We start from the raw sequence: 26,188 nt of genomic DNA on the forward strand, positions 1-26,188 counted from the left end.
CCCAAAAGCCCAAAGGAAAGGTGCTAGCCTGTTTTTCAGGTTTGTTTGTTTGTTTTTTTAAAGATTTTATTGATTTATTTGACAGAGAGATCACAAGCAGGCAGAGAGGCAGGCAGAGAGATGGGAAAGTAGGCTCCCTGCTGAGCAGAGAGTCCGATGCGGGGCTCGATCCCAGGACCCTGAGATCACGACTGGAGCGGAAGGCAGAGGCTTAACCCTCTGATGCCCCCAGGCGCCCCTTGTTTTTCAGTTATTTCTGCCATTTGCTTTACTCACGATGCCTGGGGAAAGGAGCTGCACGTAGTGAGCCATCTAAGGGCAGACTTTCTTTCTGACATCTGCACAGTATTTTCACGTAAAACCAATGACAAAGTGCTTCTGCAAAGGGAGACAGTACTCTGAGGTTTTATTGAAAGTATGAGCAAGGCATACCCCCTTGAGCTATGACTGTGCTTAAAACGTGCTCAGTAAGACCCTCTGGTAAAAAAAATTAAAATTTTGCCACTTAAATGCTTCATTTGACTTTTGGTCCTGTATCAACTGCAAAATCACTTGTTAAGAAAGCGTCGTTCAAAAATCAAAAATTAAAAATCAAAAATCCAGTTTTGTTTTTTAGGAACAGAGACCTGGAGGGAAACCCCAAGAAACCTCAGGCCCTGGGCAAACAGGTGTGAGCGCTTCTGTCCCTGCCTGTGAGGAAGGCCGGGACAGCTCTCTCCATGACCAGGGTCTTCTACGAGAGATCGCGTGGAGCGGGGAGTGCACGCAGAGACGGCAGGAGGCTGGGAAGTGAGGAGGGCCTGGAGGGGAGCTGCCCGCCACCCGCACATCACACTGGCTCTCCGTCGCTGACACTAGCACTGAGCTGTGACCAGCAGTTTGCACCCAGGGAACTTGGATTCTGCAGTATGAACAGAGCTCTCCCCCTGCAGTTACACCAGACCGAGGCTCCAAGGACAGCTGGGCGCGCTCAGACCTGATCCCTGCTGGCGCCTGCTCCCCGAGCTCCCCCTCCCAAAGCCAGAGCACAGGCGCTCCTAACCGTGGCCAACATCTACTCCCGCTTGCTCATCACTCACTGCGCTCCCCAGGGCCTCTGAGCTCCCAGAGAGACCAGCGCGGCTCTAATACCCAACAGGCAGGCTGAAGCACAGACAGAGCCGGGCCTGGACAAGTCGGCAGCGCGCGATGGCTACCTTCCTTCTCACCAGCAGGCCCCAGGCAGTAACAGAAGGCTGGCACGTCCTGGAAAGGACCGGCCACAAAATGGCTCACGCGGCAACGCTCTGAGCCCCGCTGCACAGGCTCCTTAAGTTCCACAGGGCCCAGGGCAGCACATCACAGGTCGGAGACAGCTGAGGGACGGTCAGGGCATGGTTCCTCCGCACAGCTGCCTGTCACGTCTCCGGCCCTCTGCGGCCTGGCCAGCGCCACCTTCAAGGTGGCAGCACCCAGACGCAGGCCCTGCAAGCAGGAGACAGCCTGCTGGGCTGAGATGGGGGCCTCGTAGTGGAGGAAGGCCCTGCGCTGTGGCCCCTGCCACGTGAGCCTCTGGGGAACCGTGCCCAGTTCTTGGAGGGCTCTCTTCAGCTCACTCACTCGGGTGCCCCGCGGAAGGTTCCCGATGAAAACGGTGTTAGAAGGCCCATCCTCCCCCTGCCCGGAACAGGATTCTGGCTGCTGTGGGTCCTGGTGTCTTCTGACAGTACTCAGGGGAGGTGGCTGCTGGCTGCCGGTTCCCAGAAGGTGCCGGGGCTCGTCCTGAAGGGTGACATCTCTCCCAGCCTGCCTCTCTCGGCAACGAAGGCTTCTGAGTATGGGGATTTTCCCCATCACCTCAGAGCTGATCTGAAAAAGCAAAGCAGTTCCAGCTGTTCTCCGTGTGTCTACACTCGGTCAGGAGGGAAGAGAACTCGGACCGCACAGGGGCCTCTGCCTTCCTCAGGCAAGCAGTCTGCCTGCCACGCTGCACCACTGGTCCAACATGGCCCTCTGAGAAGCAAGACCCCTTGGCCTTAATCAGTCACTTTGACCCCACACCGCCCCAGCTTAAGTCAATCTGGGATCCCCAGAGCCACTCTGGACTCTCTCCTCTGGACTGTGCCTGACACGCCACGGCAGCTGGCAGAGGGAATGGTTTTCTTTATCCTCCTAGAGGCCCAGGAAGCAGGAAACCAAAGGCCTCCTATGCAGAAGGGACAGTAAGCGACGTTACTGGAAGGAGGCTCCCCGGCCACAAGGGGCAGTGCACCTGGTTGACCTCCAGAATAACGGGGGTTTCTGCCGCCTGCCCTGTCCTCCCAACTGATGCCTTGGGTGGGAAGGGTCTTCAACGAGCCACCCAGGCCTCCTCCTTCTCCCCACCTCCACTGGAGGAGCATTTCTCAGGGACCAAGCCTCTCAAGGTGTCACTGGAAATGCAGAAACAAGGCAGATCTGAAATAGAACACCACGTTGGAAAATGCTTTCCAGCAACAGGTCATCTAGCTACCAGCTAACACTCCAAAAAACGTTACGTCTCGATGCATGGAATTCCTATACGAAGGAAATGTTGGCTTTTTGGGAACCTGCAACAAATGAGGTGGTAGAAGAACCTCAAAACATGAGGTGGTTCCTGGTCCTTGAGAACTGGGATTGACAAGTGGGGCCTGCGTGCACAGGGACTGCCCGGACCCAGCTTGCAGTGTGCAGGCTGACGGTCCCAGCCCGGTGCAGCCGCCGTACATGGCATGGCCCTGTGTGTTAGGCTGAACCAGGAGAGTGGAGCCCGGGCAGAACCGGTCTTCTGTCACTTGAGGAATCGCATGGCAGAAAAGACACAGCAACGCACCATTTTAGTCCTTCTTAGCAATCCTCATTTTTCAGAGATGCTTTCTGCCCTTCATTAGGGCACAAACTCTATGAATGGCCAATTACTAAGAGGCGGGCAATGGTCCAAACACCGGACTTCCCACAAACATGGCTACGTCAGAATACAGATCAGCACAGGAGTTAGACAGGTGAAACTTCCGTCTAAAAACAAAGAGCTTAACGAATAACAGGGTTCTTGTTCTCTGCACCATCTGTAACTGGAGTAATGGTTCTTACCCTTGCCAGAGAGTCAGAGACCTCTGCAGAAGCTCCGGCTCGTCCCCGGGAGCGAGTCCCCAGCAATTCTGGGTGCAATTTCCCGAACTCTGCTCAGAGATCCCCAAACCACAAGAGGCACACAGGCCCCAAGTGAAAGATCAGTGATTCAGAGGAAGAGCCAGAGAAACTTAAACACCTAAAAACAGTCGATTCCAGTACCTTCTCACAAATGTTAAGGCTCCTGATCCTCATTAATACAGTACCTGGTTCTCTCTCCTAGCACTAAGTGGACGACCCTCTCCACCTTATCACAGCCTTCCCCCCCTGGCTCCGAGCCCTCTCCAAATGGACAGTGCCCCTGCTCCCAGCACGGCCATGTCAGAAGCCTCTGAAGGTGGCACTTGTCTACTGGGGTCTTCAGAGTAGCACACAGATGCCCAGATGCCAAGGACTGGTCAAAGAAAGACCTACTCCTTCTAATGTTCCCCATTATTGAGACGCAGAGAAACAAACAGAAACCATGTCTCCACCATGGAAATGTGCAGGAGATGTAACAACTCTTTGCTAAGCAAAAGGAAGTTTTCTTCCACTTGACTCTCTGCAATTCTTTTGAACTGACTCATCCAAAGATGACTAAGCTCACGGGCCAGTACCCTGAGAGGCTCTGGTCCCAAAGAATCCTAAAAATGACCTAAGTCTAGCCAAACAATCTCCAGCCCACACCCCAATTCCACCTTCTTCAAGAGTTCAGATTCCTGTGTCCTTTCAGAGTTATTTCAAAACAGATTTAAACTGGTCATAATTAGATTCTTTTTTGTTTTAAGTAAGCTCCATGCCCAACATGGAGCCCAGCTCCGGGCTCCAACTCACAACCCTGAGACTAAGACCTGAGCTGAGACCTAGAATGGGATGCTTAACTGACTAAGCCATCCGGCTGCCCCTAAAATGGTCATAATGAGATTCTTAAGGATGTCTTAAGTTACTAGGATCTAGTAATTAGAAAGGATGATCAAATTTAAAATTGCCATTACAATCAGAGGAAACGTGACTACATTCTCTTACGGAAAAACGGAATGTCCCTCCGCTGTGACACCAGCAGGCAAGAGCAGCAAGACCAAAACCCTGGCAGACGCCTCGCCTCCTCCGGTCCCCACCCGCAGCTCTCTTGCCTGGGCGACCGCCCTAAGTACTAAAACTCCCATGTGTTTCTGCCGGGTGGAACCACGGGGCTCCCTCGGGCCAAAGCTAGTGTTCTCAGGAAACCCAGCCCAGGGGGCAAGGCTCCACTCTCCCAGCAGACATCTACCGCGTGGCGTGGGGAGCAAAAATACGTCCTTCTCTGCACAGCACAGGCGGCTACTCTATCCCGAGCTGGCCCACGGACAAACTGTAATCAGCTGAACAACAAAACGATTTAACCAAGCACAGATTATGAACTAAGTCTACAGCACCGCCACACACACACGCACACACAGACTCATCTTTAGAAATGGAAATGGCCAAATGCGTCACTTTTACGTAAAACTGCTCATCTCAAGAGCAGGATGTTTTCTGGGTAAGGAATGACAAAGCTTAATGTCAGCTCATGCTTCTGTGCCCACAAGTTCTAAATGGAAAAACCTCCCTGTCCACAATGTGGCTTTCGCCACTTTCCCAGCTGTTTGCCATGTCTGTGCTCTCTGCGGAGTGGCTGGGGCCGACGCCGCTCCCTCCGCTGACACAGAGGCCTCTGTGCCCCAACTGAACGGGCTGGCTTCACGCTCAGGACGGCCCACGGCAGGGCCGCGCTGTTTTTCCTGGCTAGCAATTAGGAACATTTGTTACCTTCTGTAAGTGTGCCCTGTGAAATGAAAGATCCTGCCTGTTAATCAAACATAAAAGAACTACTTCTGCTTTTCTGTAACTATTCCATTCCATAGTAACAGATGAAATATGATTTTTTAATATGCTACAACCACGCTTCTCTTACACTTACAGATGTCATTTATAAATATACATTCTCTTTAAAGATTAAATGAAAAATCCTATTCCCTGGAAATACAAGCTAACTGCAGTACACAGCAGGAATCTCACTCTCAAGGCACCCGTGGCCAACCCAGGATGAGACTCCGGCCCTAATCTTGCCTCCACTACCCACCGGCTTCATAATCTTGAACCTGTTGCCTTTCCTGGCTCTCGCTTTACTTGACCAGAAGATTCAGAGACTGGGAGGGATGATATCTAGAATCCCTATCATTCTAAAATGTCAGGACATGCTTGAGCAGCTGCCGGCAAAAAACCAGGAACACCGTTAGTATTTCTAATGTGAAACAGAACTTTCACCAAAATTATTAGTTGTCTTGCGTGAGACTAGTGCTTATCATTCACTGAGTGAAAATGCTCTTAGATCCAGCACTTTCAAATGACCAAGGCGAAATCATTCTCTAGAGTAAGCCTGCAGGAGAGCCACTGAACGCACCGTCATCCAGATGCCATTCAAGCCTGGGCAGCATGTGTTTGCTTTCCAGTTAGAGCATCTCTTAATGACAACAGGACTCATTTAAGACAACTTTTTGCACATAGTTGGTCACACGTGTCACTTACTAAAAAGCCCCTATGACATTAGTCCTTTAGAATTATGCTTTGACTGTGGTGCTGAAGGACCAGCAGGGCAATGACCACACACCACCATTGCTTCAGACCATGCGCACCATCAGGGCGATGGTTCTATTGGAAGTGGCCATGGAAGTTACTAAGAAGAACTGTTTAGGGGCGCCTGGGTGGCTCAGTGGGTTAACCCTCTGCCTTCCGCTCGGGTCACGATCCCAGGGTCCTGGGATCGAGCCCCACATGGGGCTCTCTGCTCAGCAGGGAGCCTGCTTCCTCCTCTCTCTCTGCCTGCCTCTCTGCCTACCTGTGATCGCTGTCTGTCAAATAAACAAATAAAATCTTAAAAGAAAGAAAAAGAAAAACCCTTTACTTCCTGGTATACATGATGACTTCAAAACCTTTGTCACCACAAGACACCAGCTTCCAGCTGCAAACGCCAGCTCCTGCCTGCCTGAAGCTCTCCAGAGGGCAGGGGCAGCATAACAGACAGGCCCACTGGAGCAGTAAGGTCCCCTCCTGCTGGGCCAGCTCAGGGCCAAGTGTGGGACGAGTTCATGCCCGGCAGCTCGAGGCTCAGTTCCACACCAAGTGTCAGCCACGGGGGACGAGCAGCCTGCGCAGCCCACCTCACACTCAGGCATGGGCCTGGCACACGCAGCTTGGATAGTCCTATGTCACCGCCATGCACGAGCCCATGACTTCTAAGAGCTGGTACACGTTTAACCATCTTCCATCCTGGCTTCTCGTTTTTACCAGTTAGGAGTATGCAGAGAACAGAGGCTCCTTGTGGAACCCGACGCAAACACGCCTGGGTGGAAGGCTGCCCTTGGGGAATGGTTTCAAATGTCCTGCTTTCCTACTGACTAGTGTTGACTACTAAAAAGTATTCTTTTTGTGGGAAATTTAGAAAACAATGAAAAGAAATCTGAAATCCCAGCTTGCAGAGAGAACTGCTGTTAATGTTCGGATACACTTCACCTGCTTGTTCTTTTGGTGGGGGGAGGGATATAGGGACAGGGGAGAGAATCCCAGCAAGCGCCACCCCACCAGCAAGCGCCACCCCGGAACACAGCCCAGGGGACCTCCATCCCATCACTCTGCGGTCCTGACCTGAGCTGAAATCAAGAGGCGATGCTTAACTGACTGAGCCACCCTGGCACCCCTCCATCATTTCTCTATACATGTTTTAGCATAACGAATATAAAATAATATACCAAAACATGTATAAATTCATACTCTGTGGTTTTTCCACTTAGTATTTATTATACCATCAATGCTTTCTCATGCCATTAAATACTCTCAAAAAAGGCTCTCTGCACTTAAACTATCGGGTCAGAACACTTTCAGGCATCACATTATGCTGGGTACTCATGTATCTCTTATCTAAATTTTTAAGTATTTCTCTAGGACAGCTTCCTAGAAGTTCAATTATTGGGTCAAAAACAGCATATCTTTTCAAACAGAAGTATCGGCCGCTCTAACTTGCTGGCCCAGGTGTGGGTAGGCGTCAGCTCACCTCTGGCTGTCATTTCCAGACAACAACGCTGCTATACGGGCTCGGAGAGCAAGCATCAAGGTCCGAGAATGGCCATTTCTCAGAGGTCCTTTGTCCAAGCCCTTTTCCTCAAGGCATCTGTTGTTCTCAACAAGTCAATCACCAGGGCCTGGTGACCACGTGGGAAAGTCCCTCCCCACGGCGGTGGGTGCCCCAAGTCGCTTCTCTGAGTCTGCACACAAAGGAATGAACCTGCCAGAACCCCACTTCCTCAGAGAGTAACTGAGGAAGGCAGACATCCAGGTTTTGGTCAGTGGTGCCCCACTGCTCTCCTCTGTAATCAGTGATGGTACCTCTTCCACTTACTGTGGGGAGCAAGGGGGTTGGGAAGCCATCCTTCCATCTGTGGCCTTGGTGGCAAGGAACAGTCTCAGGGGTGCCCTGGCTCTCTCGGAGCTGCGGCCACACCCCGCTGCTCGACCACATCTCCAGGGAATTCTTGAAGCAAGTCTTACACCTTCTCCCTGCCTCATTCTAGCTCAGCAGAAAGCAGTAAAAGAGGTATGGGGCTCGGCTGTCCAGAGGCTCAGCCCAGTGGGGCCATGTGAGGGGACCGCAGTGTGAGGGAAAGCCTGGGGCCTTGCCCACGCAGACGGCTCCATCCTGCCGCTGCCTTCCAGGAGCTCGTGTGGGTCCGGCAGGCAGCCAGGCTCCCAAGCAGGTGCTTCGCTGCTCCGCCGTGACTCCCGACACCTCACAGACCTGGAACTGACTGACCGCGGGGAGCTGCTGGAAGCTGGCTGCGAGGACTTGGGCCACCGTCAGTGGACTCCTGCCAGAGCTGAGGGATGCAGGCCAATGGCCTCTGAGCCACTGCAGATCACCTTCCACATGGCTGTCGACAAGCGGGGACATCGGGTTACTGTCCCAGAGACATAGCGACTGCCTGGGCTGGAAGTGCTGCCCAGAGGGTTAAGACCCAACCCACGGCCAGGTCTCTCACACCATGCACCAGCCTGGCAGAGATCCTGGGGAAAGCGCTTCCTGTTGCCAGGGCAGCCCTGCTGACCTGCTGGATTGGAGCGGGGAGCGGAGCTCAGGGAGCGCTAGGTTCTCAAGTGGGACAGTCATGTGGCCTTGTAGCTCAGACATGGCCAAGTCCCCCAGAGCTCTACAGGTCACCCAGTGCACAGCAGACGGCTCACCCAAAGGAAAGGAGGACCCCGCATGAACAGAGCAGACACACCTTCTGGAAGGAAAGTCTTTTTCTCCCTCACTGAGAGGCAGTAAAGGGCACACGGTGACAACACAGTGCCATGGAGACACGGGCAAGGCCCCACCTTGGCTCAGTAAACCACTCAGAGGGTAACCAAGGATTCTGCCCGCAGCGACAGTGTCCAGGGACATTTCTCACACTTACCTACTTGCATGTCACACCTGTGATGGCCCCAACAGCAAAAATGGCCAAGTTCAGCAGGCACTTTGCAGGTACAACCTGTGAGGTCAGCACTGACAACACCCCACCTCACAGATAATCTAACAAACGGGGGGCTTGCAGAGGGTGTTCCAAGGTCACAGATAAAGTGACTGAGACGTGTTGCTGCGGCTTCTAAGCTCACTCTAAACCACTGATCACCTGGTCCCCATCTTTAAAACCACAAGGCACAAGCAGAGAAAAGCAGGTGGTGGGCCAAGGAAGCTATCTGTTGGAAGTAGCTACAGCCGACAGCGGAATCGATAGCAGCCTGGTCCCCACACGGGGACACCATGCACATCCCTGAGAATGTGGGACAAAGGCCAGGGAGTCAAGCGTTGCACAACCTTTGTGTAGTAGGAACGAGTTAAAAATATATCACATTCCGTATGTGTTTCACAGCCCTCATCTGAGGCATCTACAGTGTTTAGAAGGAACAGTGATGCCATATGTTCCAACGAAATACACAAGAAGCAAATTCTGGGACTCTAATACCTACACAATGATGTCTATGGGTAGAAAACCACAGAAGAATACGTCAATGCTATCAAGACTCCATACAAAAGAGTACCATAGCCCGGCACCGAACTGCCCCCGCCCCTCCCCAGATCTTCAGTGGAATCCAGGGATGGTTTTCCCAGTCTCGAGGAAAACTCGCTCTGGCTGCACACACAGCAAGGCCGGAACAGAAGCCCCAGGGGCCGGAGAAAGTCGCTGCTTTCCCATGATTCATGCAAAAGGAGGCCCAGGGTTGGAAGAACAAAGAACCCAGGACCCCAAGATGAGAAATGAGAAAATTTTAAAAGTTTGTAATTCTTGCCTAGGCCTCACTAGCAATGAGGTGTTCCAGGAAAAGGATGAGACGGTTGGCATGGCAACAAACAGCGCGGGCCCCGAGAGGCTGCACACAGGGTGACCAGCCGTGTCGCTGGTCCCTCCGGTTCATGTGGTTTCCTCTCACACACGAGTCTCCTCACCTGACATGACCTATAAGATCATCTGTTGCTGTTTTTTGTTAAAATTAGCGGGATGTAACCATGGCTATTCCCCAAAGCAGCACATCTTTCTCTCTCTTCCTGGAGAGACCACACGACGTCTTCCTAAGGTGAGCTACAGTCGGCCCTCGTGTATGAAGTGCTGGCCCCTGAGGAACCTGCAGCCTCACTGCGACTAGCCCCTTGTGTGGCTTCCCCAAACCTGTCCTCTCAGCTGTGAGCAAATGTCACTTCGCTCCTCTGACCGGTGGAGCAGCCTCCACCTGGAAGCTGTGGACCCAAATTCCAAGGTGAACCCAACTTCTGAAAGACACCAAGGGGCATGTGAATATTCACACAGGGTGCCACTGCCTTCCCCGGACACTCGCCTGCACTCAGAGAGACCCGTCCCTTCGCTTCTAGGCCATGCACGCTCCTCCTCTGCTTTTCTCGGGACTAACCTAGAAGGGGCACAGGCCCCAGGCAGCCCAAAACCACCTGCCTGTGGCATCTGTGGGAAAGGCCCACTGTGCCGTGGTGTTTCACTTTGTTGCCCATCTCAGAGGTGTATGTGACTGGTTTTCCATGGCCAAGGGAAGGCTCTTTTCCAGCTCTGATGATTGGGGTTGAAGGAACGGAAGACACGAGCAACAGCTTCAATCCAGATGAAGCACGACTCTCCGTTTCCCACAGGTGGGCCTCTGCGACAGGACTCCCTCTGTAGACTACTGTCACGCATGCTTGTGACTGTTCCGCAGATGAAGTCGCAAAGGTACCGGGTTACGGAGGCTGTGGGTACTGCCCGGCGACCCAGGTCACGGCAAGACAAGCTGGACTTAGAATGGGAAAGCTGATTAGACAGCAGGTTGCCGTGGCCAGGATGGCGGGACACAGCTCTCAGAGGTGAAACCCGCTGGCCAGTAGTGTGTCATGGCACTGGTCCTGAGTGGACTGTTCCTTCTGCCATCGAGAACTGCTGTCTTGCCACAGGAGACCTGGAACCTGGCTGCTTATCAGAATCCCACAGGTTTGCAAAGGAGATTCTTGGGCCCATGTCTGGAGACTATGATGCAGGAGCTGAGTTTTCAAAAGCTTACGGGTGATTCTAATGCACAGACATGCTGGGCCTAGGGACAGCTGCCAAAGAATACCACACAAGAGGAGACGCCTCCGAGCTATAGGCCACTGCTGGCCCCAGGACCCACCTTGGACCATATGATTCCCGTCGGCTTTGGGCGCTCACACCCCGTGGCAATGACTCTCGTCGGAGTGAGAATGTAGTCCACTGTTAGGTCGTGGTCCTCGAGCAGCGCTTCAGGTATGTCGACGACCTGGTCAGACAGAAGTGGGTGAGGGAGCTAACGGGGAATGTGGATCCTGTGCTCACTGCGCCGCACGGCAGAAGCGCAGGGCTCAGCAGCCTCACGGGGTAAGGCTTCACTGCCAGACAGCGCCAGCTCTGCCAATACCACCAGTCCCAGCAGACGTGGAATGAAGGCAGACACCAGTCTGTCCCTGTGTGTCTGTCTCCTCCCCTCCCCGCCCGCTCTCTCGGGGGTATGGCAGTAGCTCCGCTTCGCCTGTCCATGGGCAGCACCTGGCAGTCATGGACGATGGTGACCACAGGCGTCCCCTGGCTGACTGCTCCCATCGACACCATCATGGCATATTCCAGATCAGCGTAACCTTCTCCCTTCCCAATTCTCCAGCCTAAGAGACACACAGAGCATCGGTATTTCAGGAGGAAATGTTTCATCAGGTTGTAGTGGAAACAGAAATTTGGACTCAATGTCCCTGGCACCTCCATAGAAACTTCCATAGAAAGCCCACAGGGAGCCCTCAACAGCGGGGCCTGGGGGCACACCGACGCTGCACACATACAGGGGTCAGCAGCACACGGTGATGCCAAGCTTGAGCCTTTCAGTTGTGTTACAAAAGGCAACGGAACCTGCGTTAATGTGAGCAGAACTCACATTTAAAAGCAATGAATAGTAGCTTGGTTTTTTAAAAAGATTTTATTTATTTATTTATTTATTTATTTGACAGAGAGAGAGAAGTGAGAGAGGCACACAAGCAGGGGGAGTGACAGAGGGGAAGCAGGCTCCCGCCGAGCAGGAAGCCTGACACAGGGCTCGATGCCAGGACTCCAGGATCATGCTGTGAGCTGAAGGCAGACGCTTAATGCCTGGGCTACCCAGGCGCCCCGCAAGATTAGTTTTTAAAAAGATTAAGGAACAAATTCCCACTAAAACCAAAACCTTTTAAATCAATTTATCCTGGAGAGGAAATAAAAACTAAAATCAGGGATACGTATTTCAAGAGGACATCACCTTGTCTTTTGAAAAGTCCAGCAGTCCCTGGAAGAGGGCCGGGTCGGCAGAGCTAGTCCCATACTGAGGACTCCTGAGGGGGCCTGCAGAAGCTGAGCTGAAGGTGCATGAGAAGCTACAGAGCAGGTAAGAAAGCAGCAAGACGGGAACATGGCAGTAGCCCTGGCTCCCACAAGAGCCGATGTACCCCACATCAGGAAGCCCACGACACTGCCGAAATTCTAACTTCCGCTTAACATCCGCATCAGCATTCCCACCAAGGGCATCGCTGCCCGAGCCTCTTTCGGACATTCTCCTCTGTCGTCCTACTTCTGCGACTACCAACCTACAACCATGCGAGCCAATAACCGTGAGAAAGACAGCGCGGAAACGACCAAGGACAGAACAGTGCGCAGAGGCAGGCTGTAAGCGGCAAAAGTGAGTAATGACCACCTTCCCTCACCATTAAAGGCCACTCAGACGGCCTATGATCTACCACTGCTCACTACTGGGTCGGTCAACATGGAAGTCTGATGATTCTAGCTACGCAGAGGGCGTAGGGAGAGGTGAGGTACGGTGCTGGGGATGGGAGGCAGGCCACCTCACCGCAGGTTGTTCAGTAACTGCCACCAAGATTTCAAGTCCGCACTTCGGTTCGACAGTTCTCTGCTCGAGTTATGCCATGCATGGCTCTCGAAGGCACACAGAAAGTCTACCACAAGACTACACCTCACTTTAGTGGGATCTGCAAGGGGAAAGCCAAAACCAAACCTTGGCGACATCTTAAGTGCCCAATGGATGGGCGTCATCTAGCAGGGCACAGAGTGCTGTACGTGCTGCTGCCTCTCCTGGAAAAACAGAACCAGGACAAACATGACCCACACACAGAACGCAGGACATGTGTGTCGACACAAGCAAACGCCGACACTGGGCATTTGGGAAGAGGGTGACTCTTCTGACCCCATCTCCCCAGCGTCAGTGCTGACTTCGGTGTGTAGCACCAGCACACCACACCAGGGTCCAGCTGCTGCGTCTGCTCTTCCGGGCACTGTGGGCTCAAGACAGACACCACCTTGGCCTGACACCTGGCCCACAGTAGGCACCCAGGAAACATGTGCTCCTGGGAACCCATTCCTGATGACACAGCTGAAGTGTTGTAACTGGGAGCACGGGGAGAGCAAGCACACTGCGCTACAGCGTCTCACGTTCTACTGCGAGAGCCGGCAAACACTGTATGTTCCAGGTGAAGGCATCAAAGGTCAACATTTAAAAATATGATGCTCAGGGTTTGGAACGAATGACTTAAGAGCATCTCTCGCAAACTGTTGGAAACGTCTCTTTAAGGAAGATCTGGGCTTTAGCTGGTTAATTTCCAAGGGGCAGTTTTAAGGACGGGCGTCTTGGAAGAGTCTGTCCCTCCTGGAGGGAAGGAGCAAAGGGAGCGCCTTCCCAGCAGGGGGCACAACCACATTGTGCGAACCCGGTCTGTGACCAGCTGACCCGTCCTGGAAGCCACTGAGCCCGGGGCAGCATAAGCAGCAGCATAACCAGACCGTCTCCTGAGAGCACTGAGCCGGGACTGGGGTAGAGCATCAGAGGAGCCAGAGGTCCCAGGGGAACCACAGGGGCCCAAGTCCCCCAGGCGGCTTGGCAGAGGGCAGATGGCAGACAGCAGCATGGGACACCCTTCCGCTTCACCTGCCTGAGCGGCGCAGCCTCCCCAGGCAGGCTCAGGACACCCTGTTTGCCCAGAGGCTAACAGAAGCAATGTCTTTCCATTATCTACTGACGGACTATAAGTAAACCCAGCTCCGGTTCCAGGCAGCTCAAGATTAGAGGAAGTCTCTCTCACCACCCAAAGAGAGAGGGGCTGACTTTATGTTTCCTGCTAAGAAACATGGCGATCCCGTGAAGGTACTGAGTGTGAGGAACCGAGTTAATTTTTCAAGATGAATGAGAGATACAGTGGCTTCAGAGGACAGACGTGTGTCCAGAAAACTGAAATTACTTACCGTCGGTGTTTAAAAGATGAACACACGGCAGAGTGTGAAGCTGAGGTCACCTCAAGGAGTTTCTGATTTTAATCTTACCTTTTTCAGAAACAGCAACGGACCCCACCACAACCAAGTCCACAAGGACCCTGGAATCCAAGCCCACGGGAGTGCTGTAGCTCCTCACGCCCTGTGGACACAGATGGGGGCCTGAATGCTTCCTGGGCAGCGAGCAGCTGTCCCACCTCGCGGTTCACGGGCGAGGCGCACTCAGGGTCTGGGTCAACCTCCTGCGAGAAGCAAACTCGCCCGACAGCGAGCATGCAGCATGGAAGCGGTATTTAGGAAGACCTTGGTTCAGAAACCATCGTAGGATAATTTCCCCAAATTTCTTCCGCAGGAGAGATCCCACTTGGAACTGAGAGCACAAATGAGTAAGATGTTAAGTTTACAATACTGAGCAAATCATTTCTTCCCACGCGGCAGAAGAGCACAGCGGTTAGACCAGAGGCACAGGAGTCACGGAGAACCGGGTCCAGGTCCCCCTTAGCCCTGTGACCTCGAGAGGAGGAAGGTGACCTTCCGTTTCTTCACCTCTAAGGCAGAGCTGTCACCTGCTGCTGCCCCGTCAGACTGGCACTGGGAGGCAAGGAGATCACGGAGGTAGTGAGTTTTAGCACAGAAGACGTGGGCAGTTAATGTGTGGGACAGATTACATATAAAATACTGGGGCTATTACTTTCAAATGTAGCATCTTCACTTCCAAAATATGACTGTTTCAGCCAAAATGTACCAAAAGTACACATGTTTACACTAACGAATGGAGGCTTGTATTTACAGAGTAGGGAGGCTGATACGGTCACGAGTCTCAGATAACAAGAAATACAGGTCAATCGAAGAGCCAAATCAGGCCCCTGTACAGACCTCTGCCCAGCACGGGAGGGTCACCGCATAGAGTATAATGCCTCGTCTACAAGTACATGACAAGGCACTTATGGGACCAGTACACAGAGCTGGTCTGGGGCCTCTCAGGAGCCACCAGTCACCAGCCCACTGTGCCCCACGGTGGGAAGGCCCACCCACATCCTCAGCCCTGTTTTAAAGGGCGTGGTGCCTGGCAGCCTTGGTGAGCAGAAACCCGTGTCAAAACTGTCCATCAGACTTCCTCCTCCCTCCAAGTCAGCTTCACCTGCTCTGCCGGCCGGACAGCGCGTGAGCAACCTGGTTCCCCAAAGTCCGGTTCGATTCAACAAAAACTCAGCTGACAAACATTTCTGTGTGCCCGTGGAGGCGGCTGCTGGAAGACTCTTGGGTTAGAGAATAAACACAAAACACCAAGATCACAAAGGCAGCTGAGACGTGCCGGAGGCAAAGGCTGTAAAGGGACAAATTCAGAGATTTCTCTGCCAAAAAGTAAGGCCGCGTCTGAGTCTCCTAGAGTTGACCCGCACGCGGACAGTGTTTCTGCCACTAAGCTCTGGCAGAGTGAATAATGATATAGTGATTGCACCAGGACCCACACCTGCACACAGACGTGATCCTAAGAGCCTCTCCCCGTGCCATCAAGAAAACGGAAATGTCCTGTTCAGGTTCCTGTATCTTATGTGCCGATGGAGCCCGAACTCTGCTGTGGAACCCTTAGTGAAGTTCAGGCAGGAGAGCTGGCCTGGCTCTCCCGGAGGCCTGGCCACACTTGCGGGGGTCCGTTTAAGGGACCAGCTGGCGCCGGCGCACTGCAGGGAACTGCTGCCAACACACACCACGGTGTCCGCCTTTCGGAGAGGATGCTGTAAGGGCGACACAGATGAGTGCGGCTGACACAGGCCCCTGTGACGGGCCCTCAGACACGTCTGACCTGGACCTCAACCACCCCAGGGTGGGGCGCGCTGGTACTTCCGAAACCTACGACTCGTGAGCCGCTCCCCACACTCCCTGCCGGCTCCGGGAAATGTCAGCTCCCGTGTGCGGCCCGGGTGGCCCACCGCACGCGATCACACAGTTTGTGTTTCTGAACACCGACCAGAACCGTGACTGTCTTATTTTTCTAATTTTCCATTCGCACTTTTTTCTACATATATTTTACTGTTTTACTTTATCACACACACTTTTGAAAGCTGTAGCAATCTGTATTTTTGGAAAAAGGTTATCAATAAATAACAATATAAACATACAATTTTTAAATATCAGACCTAAGTGGAAAATCTTTTTTAAAAAGGAGTATCTCGATGTCCTATTTTTAATTCCTAATAGATCAGAAATCAAATGACCTGCGGTCTATTCTAGGAGTGTGAAAAAAGTCACCAAATTCTATTTCTTTATCTGCAAGATACAGGACAAATCCCCCCACGGGGCACCCTAATGTAGCATCTACAAACTTCAGTTTTACCACATTGTGAACACTCAAGAAGACCACAGAACTGAATTACTAAAGCCATTACTCAGAACCGGCGAGGTGATTTCCAGTCCCAGTATTCTGGAAATTCCTGAGTCCCCAACTGCTCTGGTGGCACTTAAGAAAATGCTATGAATCACCAGACCATGGCACAGGTTAACCCCAGAAGGCACCAGAGCACCACAAAACTTTTCATTTTAATGGGGAATTTAATAGGGCACAATCTGCTAACTTGGGACAAAAGAGAAAGTGGGTGACTCAGACGGAAGACACGCCCTCACGGTTTTCTCCTTGGCTCCTTCACTGACAGGCCTGCTGAACACTTTCCCATCTCCACTCCTCTGGCTTTGTGAAAAACGAATTTCGATTTTGTGGTGTATTTCACCTACTCTAACTCACCAGAAGTCGCGGCTGACAACCGTGCTCTCCTGTGGTGAGGCGGCCTCCTGCACTTACCTGAGAGGTGGCACATTTTCTCAAGATGTCTTTCGTTGCCCCGGGAGGTGGTGTGATCTTATTAAATAACCCCATTCTCAGTCGTGGTGTTGGGACCAACAATGTTTTTTTGCTCTTTTAAAAAAAGATAATCAATAAATTACAAAATTAGACATAGAAAATTTTATTGCATATGATAGCATTTCAGGAGCAAAAACAAATTACTATTATTGGCATCTTTTTTTTTTTTTTTAAGAATTTATTTATTTATTTGACAGAGATTACAAGTAGGTAGAGAGGCAGGCAGAGAGAGAGAGGGGGAGAAGCAGGCTCCCTGCTGAGCAGAGAGCCGGATGTGGGACTCGATCCCAGGACCCTGGGATCATGACCTGAGCCGAAGGCAGTGGCTTAACCCACTGAGCCACCCAGGCGCCCTATTATTGGCATCTTTTGGTGTGTGCCAAGGAAATGATTCCTTTGCAAACCCAACTAAATAGTGCACGGCGGTCCATCTTACTCAGGGCCACTACCCTACCCACTTAGGATGAAGAGGCAGTGAGTCGTCAAACTCCCGAATTCTACTTTACTTGCACTCAAAAACACTACAGGCCAAAATGACAAGTAAATCCAAATGAAGGCCTGTTCTCATTAGGACTCCGCCAGGACTTTCCTGTGTCCTCCACTCCCAGCATCACACACTATAGTTACAATGTTTTGTTTTTTAAGACTTTCTCTATTTACTCAGAGAGAACAGGAACAGGGGGAGGGGCACAGGAGGAGGGAGGAGGAGACTTCCCACAGAGCAAGGAACCGGCTGTGGGACTCGATCCCAGGACCCCAGGATCACGACCTGAGCTGAAGGCAGATGCTCAACCCACTGAGCCCCCCAGGCGCCCCCATTTGAAACCTGCATTACGTCTCAAGCCTTCACGACCAGTTTGCTGTTCAAAAAGTTCCAGCGTCAGAGATTAGTACTCATGAGAGTAGATATTTTGTATTAACCGGAGTCCACAGTCCCCTTTCTTCTATTTAGTCCCCAAACACCTTGTTCTGAGTCCCAGAGTGAGGACTTGCAAAGTGCAGGTCTCTGGCCAGCAACTGCAGCCCCTGGGCACCTGTGAGAAATGACCAGAAGCTTGGGGGCAGGCACAGCAATCTGCTTTCACAAGCTTGCCAGGTGATTCTGATGCCCAGGAAAGTTCCAGAGCCACTGCCACAGGCATCTCTGCAGATTATGCCAGGGCAGGCCATGAGGTAATTGTAAAATTTATAAAATCTAATCTGTAAAAAGAGTATATTTTAGTTTTGTGCAAAAGATGACAGCCTGAGACCAATCTAGGACCTGTAAAATCAAAGGCTGGCTTACTTAAAGCCGTGAGAGAAGAAATATTTCAACACAGGTCATGACCACATGCTCTTTTCCTGAGGAGTGTGAAAGAGGTTTGGATTCATTCACAGTCTGAAGATTCTGGTGTACTGCACATTATCCTGGTCACTCCCTCTTTTTTTTTTTTTAAGATTTTATTTATTTATTTATCAGAGAGTGAGCGAGAGCAAGCACAGGCAGACAGAGTGGAAGGCAGAGTCAGAGGGAGAAGCAGGCTCCCTGCGGAGCAAGGAGCCTGATGTGGGACTCGATCCCAGGACGCTGGGATCATGACCTGAGCTGAAGGCAGCTGCTTAACCAACTGAGCCACCCAGGCGTCCCATGGTCACTCCCTCTTTTCTGGAAGCTGCTTATACTTTAGAATCACCTGGGGAGTGGGAGTGCACACCCACCCAGAGCATCTGATTCAGGACCTGACCATCAGCAACAGATAATTTTCTAAGTTCCCTGGGTGGTACCAATGTGCAACCAGGGTTGGCAAATGTTGACCTGCAGTGGTTCTTAAGGCACCATTAGGGTGTTTATTAAAAAAAACTTCAGAGAGTGGCTCAGTTGATTAAGCGTCTGCCTCTGGCTCAGGTCATGATCCTGGGATCTGAGAAACAAGCCCCACATCAGGCTTCCTGTTCAGCAGGGGGTCTGCTTCTCCCTCTCCCTTTGCCTTGTGCACACACGCACTCTCGCTCTCAAAAAAAGGGGGGAGCGGCGCCTGGGTGGCTAGGCCGTTAAGTGTCTACCTTCGGCTCAGGTCATGATCTCAGGGTGCTGGGACTGAGCCCCGCATCAGGCTCCCTGCTCAGTGGGAAACCTGCTTCTCCCTCTCATACTCCCCTTGCTTGTGTTCCCTCTCTCACTGTGTCTCTGTCAAATAAATAAATAAAAATTAAATTTAAAAAATTTAAATTTTAATTTTAAAAAAATCTTAAAAAAAGAAAACAATAAAGTCTTAAAAAAAAAAAAACTCTAGAAACCTATTGAAGGTCTGGGAAACTGTATATCCCCAAGCACAGGCCACTGTGTCCCCAGGCATGGACTGTGGCCATGTGCATCAGGATCCCTGCCTATACTCAGGTGTAGTCTAGGGCACAGAGACCACATACGTCTTCTTGTCTTTTTCACCACTATATGCCTGTGCCCACCAGAGAGCCTGTACTACCACAGATTCTCAAAGCTTGGCTTTCCTGCCCCTGAATAAAAGAGACAGTGAAGGCCCCGCTAGTCCATCTTGCTACCCGGCCGTGCTCCTGCTACAGGCTGTCTTGACTAATCTCCAACACACCCAAGGCTTTGATCCGTGCTCTGATGGGCTGACAGGTAAGAACCTCATAAACGCAGAGAGCCGGCTCTGGAGTCCGTGTGGGTTGGAATCCCGGCTTCACCTGTTCTGAACAGGGGACTTGGCCAGGCCACTTGACCTCTCTGGGTCTAGCTTATTCCACGTCATCTGGGAACAGAGATCACTCCTACAGGGTTGTTGGCTGAATTAAATGAGACAACGGAGTGCACTGTTTCCACAGGGCTTTGTCTTCGCACAAGGCGACCACTCACTTCGGGCTCTTCTCCGCTGCCATTATCTCCTCTAGTTCATTCAGGTGAACCACTGACTGGGAAAATACAGCTGGCAAGAGGGAAGGCTTCCAGTAGGGCCTGAATGGGAGGCTCCTCTGGGGCTGGACTGCAATCAGCTAACAGAATGATCCCCGACACGCAAGCCTTGAAAGAAGGAGAGGAGGACCCCTACACGCACACCCGCCCCGTTCCCTGTAAAATCGCTTCCTGGCATTCCCTTCTCCACACAGGCTGCAAGGTGCGCTGTGCGACCGAGGCCTCGCGGGAACGGTGGGAGAGTGGACTGGCCACACAGGCGTGGCCACTAAGGAGAAATTCCAAAGATCTGGATGCCCACCACCGACAGCAAGGTGTCTCAGCAGAGCAGCAGCAGCTGTCGGCGTCACTCAGTGCGGACAACGGATGCTGCTGCTCGTAGTTTCTATTTAACTTACGGGTTTATCGTGGTTTTACAGCTGCATCAGAGCTACAAACATGTAAACTTTTATACCAAGTTTTCTGATTATACTTATTAAATTTAGTGAATTTAGGGGCACCTGGTTAGCCCAGTGGGTTAAGCCTCTGCCTTCGGTTCAGGTCATGATCTCAGGGTCCTGGGATCCAGCCCCACATCGGGCTCTCTGCTCAGTGCAGAGCCTGCTCCCCCCCACCCCGCCCGCCTCTCTGCCTACTTGCGATCTCTGTCAAATAAATAAATAAATAATCTTTAAAAATTTTTTAAAAATTAAAGTTAAAAAAAAAATTTACTGAATTTAAAGCAACCCTGGGGGAGGTTTTTTTCCCCCCTCGAGCAGGGGCCTATGTATGTAAGTTAGGAAACACTGTTCTCATCAATAGATTTTTGGGGATTCCATCATATTTCTTACTCATGGATTATCACATCTCAAAGAATTATAATATTAAAGCAGCAAAAGGAAATAAACACAACCTTTCCCTGAGGAAAGCACATCAGACTAAATGCGAAGGAAGCACATCAGACTAAAGACTGCCTCAAGGTCATCATTGTGAACGTCCTTTATCTCTGAATTTAGGAACATTCATGACTTCTGACAAATCAGAGAGTTCTGGATTGTTCCTAGAAAAAACCACTCCAGGGGTCTGTTCTGTCTGGAAGAGAGTCGGAAGCACAAGCCTAAGTATGTAAGCCGCACACATGTGCCAGCCACCGGGAGGATGTGTTTTATCAGCGGCCAGGACAGCGGCTCAGGGAGCGGGATTACCTGCAGCGCCAGCAGCCGAACGCCTTCCAGTGGCTTATCGGGGTCCACTTTAACTTCCTGTGCTCTGGCAAAAACCTCTAGTTCTCTGATGTTTTGGCAAGCCAGGTAAGAGCCCTAGTTAGGCAAAGAGACAGAGTTGCACTTACGTCGAGGACGAAGAAGCGAGCATTGGTCTGGGGAGCATCAGGATTGACTTTAATAGTTCTGGCCACTTTGAACGCCTGCAAGCGTGGGAAATGCTCGGCAGCACGGGAGGCCTCCTGTTTTCAAACGCGATCGCATGTTACTGACAAGACAGCACGATCCTGGGCCACGACACGCAGGAGCAGATTGGTCTAGCATCTCACCCAGGCAGGTGGGGCGCATGAAGTCTGAGACAAGATCTCAGCATCGCCCGGAGAAGTGTGGGAAAGCAGGGTAGAAAGTGGCTGAGAAAGCTAGCTCCAATTTATTTTTAACCACACTAAAGCATATATTCCAAAAAAGTGTAGAAAGTATATAGTCTGATGAATTTTCACAAAATGAACACACATGTGTAGTAACTGCCTAAACCCTAAGTGCATGACCAGTAGCCCGGAACTCCCTTTCTAGACATTTTTTACTGATTCTGTGCACCTTTCTCTTTTCCCTATACTTCATGTACACTTCCCTCCCGGGGATAACAAGCACCAAAGCAAAACAAAGAAGCAATAAAAACACCCAAAAAGAACAGTTTTTCAAAGGTACAGGATGGCCTCAGAACCAGCTCAGCTGAGAACCAGAGAAGGGTGGGAGCTTGTTCCCAAGAAGCCAGGCATGGGAGACCAAGTCCAGCCAGAATGGGGGATGATGGCGAGTAAATGAGCCACACATCCTTTGGGCCTGATAGAGTCATCAGTGTATTTTCAAAAATCCCGTGGTTTTCCTGTGAAAAACACGCATGCTGAAATTATGAGCGGTGTATGTTTGCACATTCAAGCAAACTTATTTCCTGTGAACAGTGTCATAAACAGACACCTGTGACTATCTTCTTTCTGAACAGTGGGGAAACTGAGGCCTGAATCATCTATCAGGAACCGGCAAGGCTGCCTTCTTTCGAAAGGCGCTGGCCCAGGCCCCCCTCTCAGAGGGCATCATTCCTTGCTGTTCTTAAGGGAGCGAACTTTGAGAAAAAGGCCCCAACAACAGTAGCTGCAGCGTCACCTCATGGCAAGACACGACCAACCCGCCAACCCTGCACAGAATGGCAAGAGGCCATGAGTGAGGACTAAGGAACCCAGATGAGGGACATCTCAAAACACAAAGGACATGCAGGCCAGTGGTGTGAATTCTGCACTGCTGCCCACTGTGCCCCCAAATCGGATCCGCCATGAGCCCGGACAGTAACTGCGCTACGAACTCTCTCATTTAGGAACAGTGTGTTTTCCCTCTGAGTGCTGAGGAATGCTTCAGTACCTTGAAGTTGGGAATTCTGTGATGAACAGGCCGGGGAAAATCAGCTAAATTTTGTGATTCCATGTAGTCCCAAATCTGCTGACGAATGTCCTGTTTGGAAACACCTGCAGCAACAAAGAGTGGAACTAGTTAATGTGGCAGAAAGGAGTCCGGCCGCATGCCCGGGCCAGGGGCTGTTGGGTGCCTGCCCCAGCGGCGCCCACAGTGTTCCGTCACGCCACACCAATCCAGGGCTTCTCAGCTCTGCGGCAAAAAATCGGGGTTAGTGATAAACTCACAACATGAAGTCCAAAACCAGAGCAAATTCAATATAATCCAGGTGTTGACCCTAGCTCTAGCTCTACTGGCCTGCAGCAGCAGAACAAAATGCGAAGCGAGCCACGTACCCCGGTTTTCCTCAGTTCTTGCCCAGAAACGCACATTGTGTTCAGTCAAGGCACTGCAATCCTCGCTCTAAGCAGCTGGTTTTTTTTAAGATTTTATTTATTTATTTGACAAGAGAGATTACAAGTAGGCAGGGAGGCAGGCAGAGAGAGAGAGAGGAGGAAGCAGGCTCCCTGCTGAGCAGAGAGCCCGATGTGGGGCTTGATCCCAGGACCCTGAGATCATGACCTGAGCTGGAGACAGAAGCTTTAACCCACTGAGCCCAGGTGCCCCTCTAATCAGTTTTGATGCAGGTATGATTTGTGTGTGCAGACTGTGAACCCAGAAAACCTGCCTTAAGCCTACATGCTTTGCAAACCACCTACTATTTTGGGTTATTGATTACAACCTCCCTCATTAGTACAGCAAGTTCTTCCTCTACACCCAACTTCGGAAGCACGCTTTGTGTCGACAAGCACTCTTTTGTTATTGGATTCCAACAGTTTTAATGAAATGTACATTAGCCGTGTGTTCCTCTTAAGAGTCGAGAACCATAAAAAGCAGCTTCCAGTTAGATAAAAAACAAAGCCAGCACCTTCACAAAGACATATTTAAAAAAATACTGACTGAATTTTCATTTCTATTGATCCTAAAGGATATCCTCCAAAGGACAACTGAACTGTGAAGTCTGCTTCATATCACTTTACCTACTTGAGCTGTCTTCATACAGACTTGTCGCGCGGCCGGCAATGAGAAGCGTGAGGCAAGGAACTCCCCGTGAAGACATCTCACTCACTGGTGAACTCTCAACACCAACTTTCCCTAACTGCTGGCGACGAGGAATGCGACCCACCCAGTGCCATCTGCAAGTCACCGGAGGGACACACATGCACGGGGCTCAGGGAATGCGCACCTCCGAAGCGGGCAGTGAAAGCCGACCTCTTCTTTCCAGGGAACTTAGGTGCTCGCTGCAGTTAGATGTGAGGTTCTACGTGCCCTGTGTGTGGCTGGGGCACCTCTCACCGTCTGAGCAGGGGGGAGGGGCAGGTCTGACCTCACAGGTCCTCAGTCTCCCTTAAAAGAGGGCTGGATATTGAAAAGTGACCCACGGGAGCAGCCCAGGTCCGGAGACAGCTGGGAACCACCGGGATGGGTGGTGCGGTGGGGCGGGCAGCTGGCTTCTCAACCAGACATTTCTCAACTGTATGGCCTCGAATCACGTCAGTCAGTTCCATTGTGAAAGCTCCTTTTCCATGCGCGGACTCTGCAAACAAGCAGAGACACTGCTGACAAGCCCTCTCCTTGTTGCCGGCACCCCCGGGCAATCGGGCAGCGCGCGCCTTTCTCCTCACGAATTCTTCTCCAGGTCCCTGGGCGCACAGAGACCCTGGCTGTCAAGCCCTCTCCCTAGTGAGGTGCGCTGCGCGGCACACACTGCCCTGCACGCTGCTGTTCCCGCCAGCCGCCTTGCAGATCCGCCCGCGGCTGTGCCCTTCCTGAGGCTGCCCGGTACTCCGTCACAAGGACAGGCCAAAATTCACTCAGGAAGCCCCTTCTGAAGGCAGTAGCTGGCTTCCGGTGTTGTTACTGACATGCGCTTTGCCACCCGCCCGTTTACCTCCCGGTGTTACCCTCCACGTGCAGTTCTGGGGCACACCGGCCAACAGCTGAAGGCTTCCGCTGCCTACGCCCTGGGGCTGGGCCTACATCTCCTCTGCTCGGGGGGCAGCCCTGCCCCAGAGCCCCTGGAGCCCACCACTAACACTTCTGGAGCTCCCTGCCCCTGGCAGTGCTACGCCACCTCCCAAGTGAAAACCGCGGTTTGGGGGTGCTTCGGGAACGCGCGTCTGTAAGGCGCAGCCGGAGCAGGCTGACAGCAGTGTCCACTTGGCTGTGCGTTCCCCCGGGACCCCAGCACGGAACGCGTCTGCTGCCAAACCTGCTCGGCTCTTTGTCCCTTCGACAAACTCACTCTTCAGGGCTCCGTTTCAGCACCACCTCCAGGAAGTCCTCCCCTCCCCTCCCGGTCCACTGCCTGGGGATCCCTCCGTCACAGGGTCACAGGGAGCTCTGGCCTACCACGCCCAGCTGCCCACTTCAGCCTCACCGCCGTCCCTCCTCGCGGTGGATTCAAAATGTGGCTCCGGCGCTGCTGTCCCCGCTTCCACACACCTGCCCTCCTCTTTCTGCCTGTCCGGCCTTGGTGCGTCCTCTCCCCCCGGTCTCCCGACACACCCCACCCCGGAGGGGCTGAGTGCCCCCTTTAGCAACCAGAGCACCCTTCTTTTTAAACACAATTACGCTGGCCCAACTACGGGGTTATTTACCACTTTCACTAACACCCGTGGGCGCCACAACGTTCCCAACACCGTGCAGGACGCTGTGTGGGGCACGAGTAGTGCAAGGGGTTGGGACCCTCGCTCTGCAGAACCCACCAACCGCGAGCATCTGCGCGACTCCCCTTTAGAAAGCGATGCCGACCGGGGGCGCACCGGGGGGCGGGTGGTAATAGGGCAGGTCCCGGCCCTTGGAAAAGTTACAGAGCACGGGAAATCCGCGAGATAATAAAAGGCGACACAGACTCGGGTGCGGTGCCCCGGCCCTGTCGGTCGATGCCCGTTCACCTCCCCCAACGCGGAGCTGCGTCGGGTCACCCAGGTCTCCCTCCCCCGCCCACCTCGGCTGCGCTCGGCCGGCCCCGGCGGGTCTGTCCGTCCGCACGTCGCACGGCCGCCAGCCGGGGAGGCCAGACGCGCGCGCCCGTGTCGCCGGACCGGCTCCGCCGGACTCTGCCCGGCCCCGGCTCCGTACCGGGCTCCGTCTCTGCCAAGCAAGCCCGCGCCCACCCCCGAGGCTCCTCTCCGAGCCTGGCGGCACCGACGCTCCCGGCACGCGGGCAGGGCCGGGCACAGCGCTTCAGGGGACAGTGACTGAGCGGCCACCAGCCGCGAGCCCCGGTCTCCCCGCGGCCCCGTGCGGACGCCAGTGCGGGACTCGCAGGTGGCGGGCGTGACCGGCCGCGACCGGCACGCGGCCCACGCGCTCGGCAAGCAGCCCTCCCTCTTCCGCCCGTGTCCCCGCTCTGCCGGCACCAGGGTCCGAGACCGCCGGCCGCCGGACCCCCGAGCCCCGCTCTGATCGCTCCGCGTCCCCCGCCCGCCTGTCCGGTGTTCCCGCTCCGCCCCGGCCCGTCCGCGGCGGCCCCTCGGTGGGTCCCCGGCGGCCCCTCACCCGGCGGCCCCTCACCCGGCGGCCCCTCAGGTGGGTCCCTGGTGGCCCCTCACGCGGTGACCCCTCACGCGGTGACCCCTCACCCGGCGGCCCCTCTGTGGGTCCGCGGCGGCCCTCCCGCACCCGTCCCCCGCCTGTCCCTCACGGGGGTCCCCGCCCGCCTCTCCCGCGGCCCCTTACCCGGCTTCCGCGCCATGACGACGCAGTCAGTGAGCGACGACTCCACTAACCAAATCCGGCGCGGAGTGACGTCATC

At 53.0% G+C, this 26,188-nt stretch overlaps 1 protein-coding gene across 3 annotated transcripts; it reads right to left on the reverse strand.

The window, feature by feature from the left end:
- Positions 1–389: 389 nt before the first annotated feature.
- On the reverse strand, positions 390–26,188 carry MTHFSD (methenyltetrahydrofolate synthetase domain containing). 3 transcript variants are annotated; one of them, XM_013056950.2, is made up of 9 exons: positions 26,113–26,188; positions 23,615–23,965; positions 22,339–22,442; positions 20,905–21,018; positions 16,750–16,863; positions 14,001–14,091; positions 11,199–11,311; positions 10,807–10,932; positions 390–1,848 (listed from the first exon to the last, which is right to left on the reverse strand). In XM_013056950.2, exons 3-9 carry the CDS (start codon positions 22,399–22,401, stop codon positions 1,339–1,341), a joined length of 1,131 nt encoding a protein of 376 aa, XP_012912404.1. In that variant the 5' UTR covers positions 22,402–22,442; positions 23,615–23,965; positions 26,113–26,188; the 3' UTR covers positions 390–1,338. The 3 variants fall into 3 exon arrangements, with proteins under 3 accessions (XP_012912404.1, XP_004753914.1, XP_004753915.1); XM_004753857.3 differs by lacking the exon at positions 23,615–23,965 and having other exon boundaries at positions 26,113–26,182; XM_004753858.3 differs by lacking the exons at positions 20,905–21,018; positions 23,615–23,965 and adding an exon at positions 21,051–21,164 and having other exon boundaries at positions 26,113–26,134.

The sequence above is a fragment of the Mustela putorius genome, unplaced genomic scaffold (genome assembly GCF_011764305.1).
Source record: "Mustela putorius furo isolate JIRA1106 unplaced genomic scaffold, ASM1176430v1.1 tig00000174_pilon_pilon_pilon, whole genome shotgun sequence".
In the NCBI taxonomy this organism is placed as follows: domain Eukaryota; kingdom Metazoa; phylum Chordata; class Mammalia; order Carnivora; family Mustelidae; genus Mustela; species Mustela putorius.